This window comes from Anarrhichthys ocellatus, unplaced genomic scaffold (assembly GCF_004355925.1).
Source record: "Anarrhichthys ocellatus isolate YVR2014 unplaced genomic scaffold, GSC_Weel_1.0 scaffold2, whole genome shotgun sequence".
Classification (NCBI taxonomy): domain Eukaryota; kingdom Metazoa; phylum Chordata; class Actinopteri; order Perciformes; family Anarhichadidae; genus Anarrhichthys; species Anarrhichthys ocellatus.
The window spans coordinates 7,220,189-7,230,662 of record NW_022280032.1 but is presented as its reverse complement, the minus strand read 5'-3'; the positions used below and the strand labels follow the sequence as shown (position 1 = coordinate 7,230,662).

The following is a 10,474-nucleotide window of genomic DNA, read 5'->3' as shown; positions in this document are numbered from 1 at the left end:
AGCCGAGTGGTTTTAGAGGGATCAGAAATGATAAGATCGGTGATGCTGTGTCCCGAGCTGAGCTGAGTGTCAGCGGGTTCGGTATCTGGCCTCACAATTGTTCCACCAAAGCTGGACTTCTTATAGGCACCATGGACAGCAGCAGCACGCTGTTGAGCTCCGGCTCTCCTCTTCCATCCCTCCACGCCGAGATGGCGACTATTACGCCCACCGTCTTCCCTCGGTTGGGCTACAGTATACTCTCCTTCCTCATGTTCATCAACACCGTGTTGACAGTTTTTAACAATGTTCTCATCATAACCGTGTTGCTGAGGAATCCGTCGCTCCTCCAGCCCATGAACGTTTTCATCCTCAGCCTCGCGGTGTCTGACCTGATGATAGGCCTGTGCGGCTCCCTGGTCGTCACCATCACCAACTACCAAGGCTCCTTCTTTATCAGCCACACAGCCTGCGTGTTTCAAGGATTTGCAGTCAATTATTTTGGTAAGTGGAGTTGTGGGAGAGCAGTTTGTGTTGTATAGACTTTTTGAGAGCAATTTTTGTTTTCTCCGTGTCATTCTAAGACACTATCTCAAGGCTAGAATATTGATCTTTTTGTTTCACTTCACATAATCTCAGAATGTGTTGTGGCTTTAAAAATATATTCATGTTGTAGGCGTCTGTGTGATGCTTTTTGAAAATCTCCCTCAACTGTAATCAGATCTTGCAAATTTCATGTTTATTTCTATATTTGTTCGTCTTCATTCTTGAATTTGGACACAAACTGTAATACAACATCAACTTAGTATCCTCAGTGGATGGAGTTTTCTCACTTGTAATGAAGATATTGTTGTTCAAACCCTGAGAAAGACAATGAGATGTAGTTAAAACCTCCAGAGAAAGTAAGTGAAACTTGAGATTTCTTTTTATGTTAACTTATTTCTCTTTCCCAGGTCTGGTGTCACTCTGGACTTTGACCCTGCTTGCCTACGAGCGTTACAACGTGGTGTGTAAACCGAGAAATGGTCTCAAGTTGAGCATGCGGAGAAACATCAACGGGCTGCTAATTGTCTGGATCTTCTGCTTGTTTTGGGCGGTGGCTCCGTTATTGGGCTGGAGCTCCTACGGACCTGAGGGAGTCCAGACCTCCTGCTCTCTGGCCTGGGAGGAGAGATCGTGGAGCAACTACAGCTACCTCATCCTCTACACGCTCCTCTGCTTCATTTTACCCGTTGCAGTCATCATCTACTGCTACTCCAAAGTGCTCACATCCATGAATAAGGTGGGCTTGTGATGGCTTCTGTGTATTCATTCCACTTCTACACCATTAGAGCTAGATTTAAAATGTGTCATCAGTTTGCAAATTACCACTTACAGACTAAAACAACATAGCTGTTAATGGGTGTGGAATTTCCTTACTGCTTTTAGCTGAACAGGAGTGTGGAGCTCCAGGGTGGGCGTTCCAGCCAGAAGGAGAATGATCATGCCATCAGTATGGTCCTCTCCATGATCATAGCTTTTTTTGTTTGCTGGCTGCCCTACACGGTATTGTCAGTGGTGGTTGTCGTGGATCCAACACTCTACATCCCTCCATTGGTCGCCACCATGCCCATGTACTTTGCCAAGACCAGCCCCGTCTACAACCCCATTATCTACTTCCTTTCCAACAAGCAGGTAAGCAGCTAAAGTGTATATCTGCTTCTAAAATTGAGATGCTAATATTTATACACAAGAAAAAAATTATTTGAATTGCACGTGAACTTGATGCTCATATTTTATTTTTTTGTACAATAGTTCCGTGATGTCACTCTGGAGATGCTGTCGTGCGGCCGCTACATTTCCCATATGCCCAACACCGTCAGCATCAACATGCGCTCCTTGAACAGGAAGAGCCGGCTGACTTCCTTAAGCAAGAATGTCAACTCGCACAGCAAGGTGTTGCCTCTGTGACCTTCTCCAGCAAAAACACATTGTCGGTGTCTATCGGTGCCTCATCAAGGACGCAGACCTGCACATCTACAGGCCCATGTCTCTCAGAGAGGTCTTCACTGCAGCCCAGTGGTCACAAAATCAGCTCAGTAACTGATATTTTGAGGAGGTGGACGAAACAAATGGAAAACCTTATGAAACACGTCAATACAATCCAATACAATCCACCCGAATAGTGCTTATTTTGTTCCATTGTTAGGTGATAAAAGAGATGAGATTATTCATCTGAAACTAATTTGTTTTTGGTATTTTATTAAATTGCATTACAGTGTTCCTGTGTTTATTGTCCATCCCATTTTTTCTAGTACAATACAAATATTCAGTAATATGTTTTTCTTTCTGTGATTTGTTTAGATCAGTAAGATGTTACCTCTTTCATACTGATGTTTGCAGGTGTGTACTGTATGCATGTGAGAAACTAGCCAAAAAAAAGGTGATCTTGCATTTTTAACAAGACTAGGGAAGTCAATTACAGCCGGACTGCAGACACACAGAGACTCTGAGGAATCTTTTCACCCCTGAATTTTTGTTCATAAATAAAATGCACTTGAACTGTTTTCATGTGTGCAAAGATACTTCTTCCGCTCTGAAAGTCTGTTTTATGTTTACCACTTTGCGGGAGTTGGGTAATGCATCGTGTGTGGTGTTTTTGTGTGGAAACAAATACTCTGATTCTATGTTAGTTATTATCATACTGCACGTCACCTCGTCCCATATGTTATGATGTAAATAAATTAAATCAATGTCAACAATAGCCAGCTCCATCATAGTAGCGTTGACCTCTCACACCTCCTTGAAGTCTGCAGCACAAAACATATACTATTAGATTGCTGCAGTGTATACAGGCAGAATTTCACTCATGAGCACCTGTGTGAATATGGGGTTTACTTAGCACATTTCTTATCAGTTGCAGGGACTGCAAAAGCAACACAGTGTGCTCCATCTCAGATTGTATGGCTGTCCTAGAACAACAATGAATATAAATCAGTTCTGCAATACCCACAAAATACATGAGATTTGGGTGCACTTGTTTTAAGCAAGCCTGCTGCACAGCTCACATTGTGCATGTTTTAACAGTCAGGCAGTGATGTACTTCATTTTTCTTAGCTGGCCTATTCTGTGGTCTATTTCCTATTTGTGTTTATTTATTTATTTCTTAAAGACAGTTCAGAGGGATTAGACGGTTCAGAAAGGGATGACATGATGACGAAACCCTTGAGCCTGATTCAAACTCAGGACTTATGTGGCACACGCCTGAGCCAAAACTGGGTCCACAGAAATGAAGATTGACATAAATCATTGAATGAAGAAAAGGAAACAATTAAAGAGAGTTTTAACTTTTGAGTGAGGCGATTCATTTTTGATCTAAGGGGAGTAAATATTGATTTACTTTATTTCATTGATATGTTTTTTAATTTTATTAGTTCATATGTTTGTTTTTGGGAGCGATGATTTGATTATATTCATTACATTATGATTCACTTTAGTAGCGTTTCACAATAAACCTTTGCAATAAGGTCAGTGAATCTGACAATCCTTATTTTACCCAAAAAACTGACAAAAATATGTCTCATGTACCTGCTTTTCTCCAGATACGACCCTTAGAATTGATTCCAAACAACCAGCATCTTGTTTCCCAGTCTGAGAGTCCTTTAGGTGCTTTTGTTTTGCAAACTCTAAGCAGGCTTTCATGTGTCTTTCACTGAGGGGAGGCTTCTATCTGGACACTCTGCCATGAAGTCCAGATCAGTGTGTTGCAGTGATGGCTGTCCATCTGGAACTTTCTCCCATCTGGAGCTCAGCCAGTAGGACCGTTGGCTTCTTGGTTACCTGTCAAGGCACTTCTCCCCAGATTTCTCAGTTTGGCCCGCGGGAAGCCAGCTCTAGAAAGAGTCCCGATTAAAAATGAAATGTGCTCATGAGAAGGTTCAGTGCTGCAGAAATGTTTTCTAGCCTTCCTCAGAGCTGTGCCTCGACATGATCTGGTATCTGAGTTCTGCAGGCATTCCCTTCAACCTCTTGGCTCGGTTTTTGTTCTGATAAGCATTCTCAGCTTTAAGTGCCAATAAAGACATCATGTCTAATCAGTTGAACTAACCAAAGGTAGACTCCAATCAAGGTGTAGAAACATCCCAAAGAGGATGGAGAGAAATGGGAGGCACCTGAGCTCCATTTCAAGTTTCATAGATGACTACTAAATTATTTTTTTTCGCTTTTTAATAAATGTGCAAAAAGAGATTGAAGAGTGAATTCACAAATTTTAATTGCAACATAATAAAATGAAAAAAGGTGAAGGGGTGTGAATACACTATGAATGATTTCTATCAGAAACCCGTTTAGTGGTTTCTGAAAAGTCTTTTGTAAATATGTCATGCTGTATTTTTAAAAAATAGTCAAAATAAGCTATTGTGATTTTTTTGTTTTGCTGCTTATTTTGTACAGTTCCCTCCCACTTGTTTGGGCGACTTAATGTAAATATTGTAAATGTGAATCTGTTCCTAAAGTGTGCTTAATTTGTCTTTTCATTTCTATTTTAGCAAGTTGTCTGAAATATTCACATTATTTGTTTATTGCCAAGGCATTTGATACATGGTTTTGTGATTCACCACAGTTTATTGTCCAGAATTTCCACAACTGACATTTGATTAGTCTAATACGTAGGATGGTCAGGAGCAAAATGTATTGTGTTGATCTAATCCCAGATTTGGCATAGTCCATAAGCTTGCACATTTGAAGCAAAGAGCATTTCACACTTTATCTCCAAACAGGATTACACAATGCCATGCTATAATCCAGCAGCATGGCTCCCTTTATTTCCTGAGCCAATTCAAGAACTCCCAAATCATCCATCTGGCATGCTTAACGCAAAGCTTGTAACCTTTGTGAAACTAAATGAAATGGACAGCTGTTTACCTCACACATATACTGTATGAATATCGTATGCATCCCAGGGCCATTCCATCATCATTATTGCATTTCTGTTTTGAGCCCCTGGTTGGGTTTTTAAAGTTTTAATCCGGATTGAGACAATAGTGACGTAAATACATTTTCAATTAACAGCCATCCCTTTTTCCCCAGTTGTCTATGCTGTGAATACACAGCACAGTACTTAATGATTGTGAACAGTGAGGACTCCCAGGTGACCTCCTGCTGCAGTGGAGTGATAATGAAAAGGGTGGATACTTGTCCAAGCTATAGATTCACCCATTAATATTATTAACTCAGTGCAGAATCCCTTACCAACAAGCGAATCAGGCATCCTGTGCGTTCGGGCGGCATAGAGAGAATGAAGATACTGAACTGAACATGATGGCTTTTTAAACCTGGAGATGAGAGGCGAGCCTACACCTGCATGGGACTCTGGCAACAACACCATTTGGGAGGACTACACTGACATCGCCTTCGTAGTGGCAAACAGCTTGATTCTGTTGACCACTTCTGCTGTGGGGATTGCAGCAAATCTTTTTGTCATACTGGCAGTTTACCACCAAAAATCCCTTCAAACAGCGATTAATGCACTGGTGGTAAATCTCGCAGTCATAGACATTCTGAGGTGTGTAATTGACTGCCCCATTCTCTTCACCATCGTCGTGACCGTGTATCAAGGAGGACATGTGGACGCGCTGATCTGTGATACCCAAGTGGCCTCTTTCTCTTTCAGCTGCTGCATCCAACTGTTGACACTGACCTGTATAAGTGCGGAGAGGTACCAGGCCATTGCCCAGCCCTTTAAAACTAATCAAAGGCAAAGACGGATTATGGTGCAGATTCCTCTCACATGGATCTTGGCTATTCTGGTGGCGTTTTTTTGTCTGATATTTATGAAGGACTCACCGGTGCATACCAAATGCAAAGGATTATGTGGAGAAACAGCATCCTCCTATGACACTTTTGGACTTTACATGGTGTTCCCACTGTGGGCAGCTTGCTTTACTATAATCATTTTATTCTATGCTCGCATATTTGCAATTGTGAGATCACACAATCACAAAATATTTGACAAAGGTACTTTTCGTCTTTCAAAGACTGAAGATGAGCAGAAGAAAGAAGAAACCTTAGCTGTGGAAAATGGACCCGGAAAATCTGAGCAAAACCAGACCCTGAGCAAAAGTGTTGCATCAGAGATAACTGACTTGAAAACAGAACAACCTCAGCCTCCTGCAATGCAGGTTGCCGTGCAGACTGATTTTAAAACAGAGCAGTCCAACTCCTGTGACACGAAGGTTGAAGCAAAACCATCAAATGGAGGCGTTGCTGCCAGTGTTAAAAGCTCGACCACAATGCCGCAGGTGTCAAGCAATTTTGACACAGAAAAGCAGCCCAAAGAGAGAGTGAAAACTGCCAAAGCGCCCCCTGAAATGAAAGAAACCACCCCCCATGCTCCCTCATCTGCACAGTTAGAAAAACACCGGTCCACTTCTGTTTTACTGATTGAACTAAAACAAGCTACGAACGCCGATGGAGGAGAAACACTGATTGTTGCCACAGTAGATCAAATGTCTTCATTACCTCCCGTCTCAAATAATGCCCCTGAAACAGAAGCTACAAAACAAAGTGTGCAGGCGGAAGGTGCTGTTTGCATGATGCCTTCAAAAGCAAGTAAAGAAAGAGTGCACAAAAAGAAGGAAAGTCAAATGGCGAAGCGAGCTGGCTACATCATTTTATCCTTCCTCTTATTCTGGTTACCATTGATCACAACCACCCTGATGAATTTTGTTGTTCACGGCAACAACAATACAAAGGTAGATATTTGTCAGGTAAGGATGCATTTCTTCTGGCGTTTTGTATGCATGTGTGCTATTTTTTATAAATCAAACTGAGCCAAAGGTTTAAAGCTGTTTTTTATAGATTGATAGCCACCACACAAAGTTATCTAAGTTTCCTTTTTTATTTTCTGTGATTTATTTCAGATCAATCTGGACATGGACATTCTGTCCGCCTCTGTCGCCTGCATTACATCTTTGAGTGACCCTATCATATATGCTGCAGTGAACCCTCAGTTTCAGACAGAGTTTTATCGGATTAAAAACAAGTTTGTATCTATGTTCAATAAGAAATGATCATATTATACTTCTATCTACTTTTGAGTGGCTCGAGACCAAATTCAACATTCACCATGTACCTAAATATTAAAATGGTTAACGTTTGTCTAGTCAGTGTTTAATTAACTCAATTATACCCCAGAAGATAAAGTGTGAATTTTTATTTTGGTATAATATTTTATATGCTGCTGTTATCTTAGATTGTGTGCAGGATGACTTTGCAGCAGTTACTTAACACTGCAGAGCAGAGGCGCTGCATGCTGCCAGAAACAGCCTGGACGGAAGCAATCAGCGCAGCAGAGGGATGCTGTCCCGGGAGTTCTCTGTCAAACAATCACTGAGGCCTGCTTGTCCGTCTCCAGAGACTCTGCAGGCAGGACCAACCACTAGGACAAGTCAGGTCCTCACATGTCCTCCAGCATCACCTAATTATTATCCCCATCTGCTTATTAGTGATGCTCTTTGAGGCAAAACATTATAAAATCCATCTAATTGTGCTCTGGTAAAAAAACAACAAAAGACATGGGTCATTTAATGGATGTTTCAGTAGAGCTACAGTATTTATTCTATCCACTGCACCAAATGCACAATGTGTGATCATTTGTCCCTTCTCCTTACTCCTTAAATATGTACTCAATATATGACAAGGTTTGCATTTCATTAAAAGCAAAGTGTTGCGGAATTTACATCATAACATACCAGCCTCATTGTGTTTCCTTTCCATCAATCTCAATTTTACTGACAAACCTCCAACAAGAAGACATACTTTTAATAAAACAGAATTCTGCAATGACAGCATGCAAATCCTTAATTCAACCAGTAAACAGACAGAAATAGTATGCCAACAACTGTAAACTAAATCTAGAAATAAGAGGAGCCAACTTCAAATGCAGTCGATAAAGTTCTAACTGAGATATTTACAATATGAAAAATGTACAAAATGGCCCTTAAACACAGTGAAATCTACCAAGTCTCGCTTATTATAATTCATATTATAATTTAAGAGCAACTCAATGGAATTGATGTTCAACACTCTTTCATATGGTCTTCCAGGTCAATACTATGTTTCAACATTAGGGTTAGTATTAGTTAAGTGTTGCGGAGAACATTCACTTATATTTCTACTTCGTCACCTAACTAATATGTACCCTGTATAGTTCTCAATATAGATTGTTAATCGATGACAGTGGCTTTCACAAAGATCCATATCAGAATGTCAAATATGTAAGCTAACACAGATTTAGTCATTTTTGACTTTCACTTGCACATTTCACAAACATGTCAGGATGCGTAGTATACTTTACTCATCAAGCGATGACGTCAACCAGTTAATGAGTCAGTTAATGAATATTCACAACAGTTATCCGTTCCAGTGGATGTATGTTTTCTAAATTTACAACAGTGAGGGGACTATTAGAAAGCAGTTAATTGAGGGGTTTTAAAACAATCTATTCATCCGGTTGGTGAGTGAAGTGGATGTTTCTAATGTGTAGGTAGATGATTTAATATTCACAAAGATGGCCCTCAGTTAATCAATATGTGTGCTTTGTCATCAGAGGCCATCAAGAATGACTTTTTAACATCTGCCTTTCCTCCTTTGAATCAGAAGAGAACAAATACAACTACAATACATATTCAAAAATAAAGTTTTTTTTCTCAGTATTTTTAGGCAACAACGATAACCACGCAATCCCAACGCTTCCTTGCTCTGCTGTGCTTAATGGTGCAAGATCTGCTGGTTTGCTTTTTACTTCCAAGGCAGCCGTCCACATCATTTTAATACCATGCAGAGTTTGACATCAGATGAGATCACTACTTCAAAAACCCCGATTTCTGCTAATCTTATAATCCCTCTAGATTATGGCAGGTTGATGCTCGGTGGTCCCTCTCCTCAGCATCTGGTGCTTCTTGAGACCAGTTAGCTGATCAGATAAGCATGACATCTACAAGGCAGATACTCGGACAATGTTGCTCTGAGAGTATGCGGTGGTGGTGGTGGAGCCGTGTCCGTCCGATGAGGTCACCACCGGTGCAGATAGGCTGACCATGGAAGGAGTGATGTAAGGTTTGTCACATTTCAAGGGCACAGTCTCATCGAGTTTGGCATTCAGGCAGGAGCGGCTGTAAAAGAAACACGGGATGAAAGAGTGTGAGAGGCTTGACCTTGTGAATTTATTACACAAAGCCTACACAGAGTTCTTTATTCTCATACTGTACAGTATGAAAGCCATGATCCAGAAATATCCACGTTCTTTGTGCCGAGTGAATATATAACGGTATTAAGTATACATATCTCAGTTGTTAGTGTGTTTTTTTGAATACATGTGAATACATTCAATTTCTCATTTGCTGTATGTAGCCTACTGTCCTGTTTGCATGTTCAATTTAAGATCGCACACAAGAAATGTATATTATAACATGTAATGGCAGGCAAAGTCATGAAAAATAATTCTCCCCTGTGTATTAAATCTTTCACACCAAGATTAATGGTTGTCAGTTCACCCAATTCATGAAATAGCATGTTGTCTCTCTTAAACATTGTGGTATCAAGAAGTACAGTTTAGGTTTTACAGCACTTGCCTGTGTTTTAAGATATTGGTAAGTAAAAAAAAAATCCTAACTTGGGAGAACTTGCCCTCTCACATGCAATGTGAAAACCAACGTGTTCAAAAATCACACATGCTTTGAACTGTTGTTACTGTCCAACGAAAACCATGTATCTCCAAAATGCAAATTCTTCATTAAATTAGAAAAAACAAACTTGTCTGAAGCTTCATGACAGTGCACTTTTAGATCATTCAACCTCATACATAAGAGACTTGTCTGAATCAACAAAACAGCCCTCAGTTTATCTGAAATTCTAAAAACTAAATATGGAGATAATAATCTGTTTATTTATATAACACCTTTCAAGAGCAGATGGCCCAAAGTGCTTCATAGTAAAAGAGAAAATGCCCGGCATAAAATGCAGATTGAAAGCTAAAGAAATAGAAGAAACTAAACAAGAGCATTTCTAAACAAGTGTGTCCACGGTGTCCACAGATGTTAATTCCATTGGGAGATAGTTCCACAGTTTAGGAGCTGCCACCTCAAAATCACAGTCTCCTTCAGTCCTGGAGCGAGGAACACCTAACAAAGACCGATCAGAGGACATCACAGACCTGCTGCTGCAGTCGCCTGACCATGAAAGGCTCTAACCATGATCACAAGTAACTTGAACTGTATTCTAAATTTAATGGGAAGCCATTGAAAACAAAATGGGAGTCACATGAGACCTTTTGGAGAATTGGTCAAAAGCTTGTCAGCAGCATTTTGGACCACTCGTAGTCAATTTAGGGAAGTCTTGTTAAAGGTAAGTGAAAAGAGAGTTGCAGTAGTCAGGGGAGGAAATAAACACATGAATAATCATTTCCAACTCCAGCTCTGGACACAATGGGCCTGAGTTTAGAAGTGTCTCTAAGTTG

The 10,474-nt window shown here is 40.4% G+C and overlaps 3 protein-coding genes across 4 annotated transcripts in view; 2 read left to right on the top strand and 1 right to left on the bottom strand.

Annotated features, from left to right (window-relative positions):
- The first annotated feature begins 112 nt into the window (after positions 1-112).
- parietopsin lies at positions 113-1,929 on the top strand. The gene is made up of 4 exons (XM_031857417.1): positions 113-483; positions 933-1,261; positions 1,408-1,653; positions 1,774-1,929. Exons 1-4 carry the CDS (start codon positions 132-134, stop codon positions 1,927-1,929), a joined length of 1,083 nt encoding a protein of 360 aa, XP_031713277.1. The 5' UTR covers positions 113-131.
- Positions 1,930-5,297: 3,368 nt separating this feature from the next.
- On the top strand, positions 5,298-7,028 carry LOC116389016 (octopamine receptor 2-like). The gene is made up of 2 exons (XM_031857406.1): positions 5,298-6,725; positions 6,879-7,028. Exons 1-2 carry the CDS (start codon positions 5,298-5,300, stop codon positions 7,026-7,028), a joined length of 1,578 nt encoding a protein of 525 aa, XP_031713266.1.
- A 519-nt stretch (positions 7,029-7,547) lies between these two features.
- The window catches only part of kcnd2 (potassium voltage-gated channel, Shal-related subfamily, member 2), a 32,953-nt gene continuing 30,026 nt past the window's right edge, over positions 7,548-10,474 (bottom strand). For both annotated transcript variants that reach the window (XM_031860789.1, XM_031860799.1), the window contains one exon: positions 7,548-9,131. In XM_031860789.1, the coding sequence (XP_031716649.1) occupies positions 8,954-9,131 (178 nt within the window). In that variant the 3' untranslated portion in view covers positions 7,548-8,953. The remainder of the gene's footprint in view (positions 9,132-10,474) is intronic.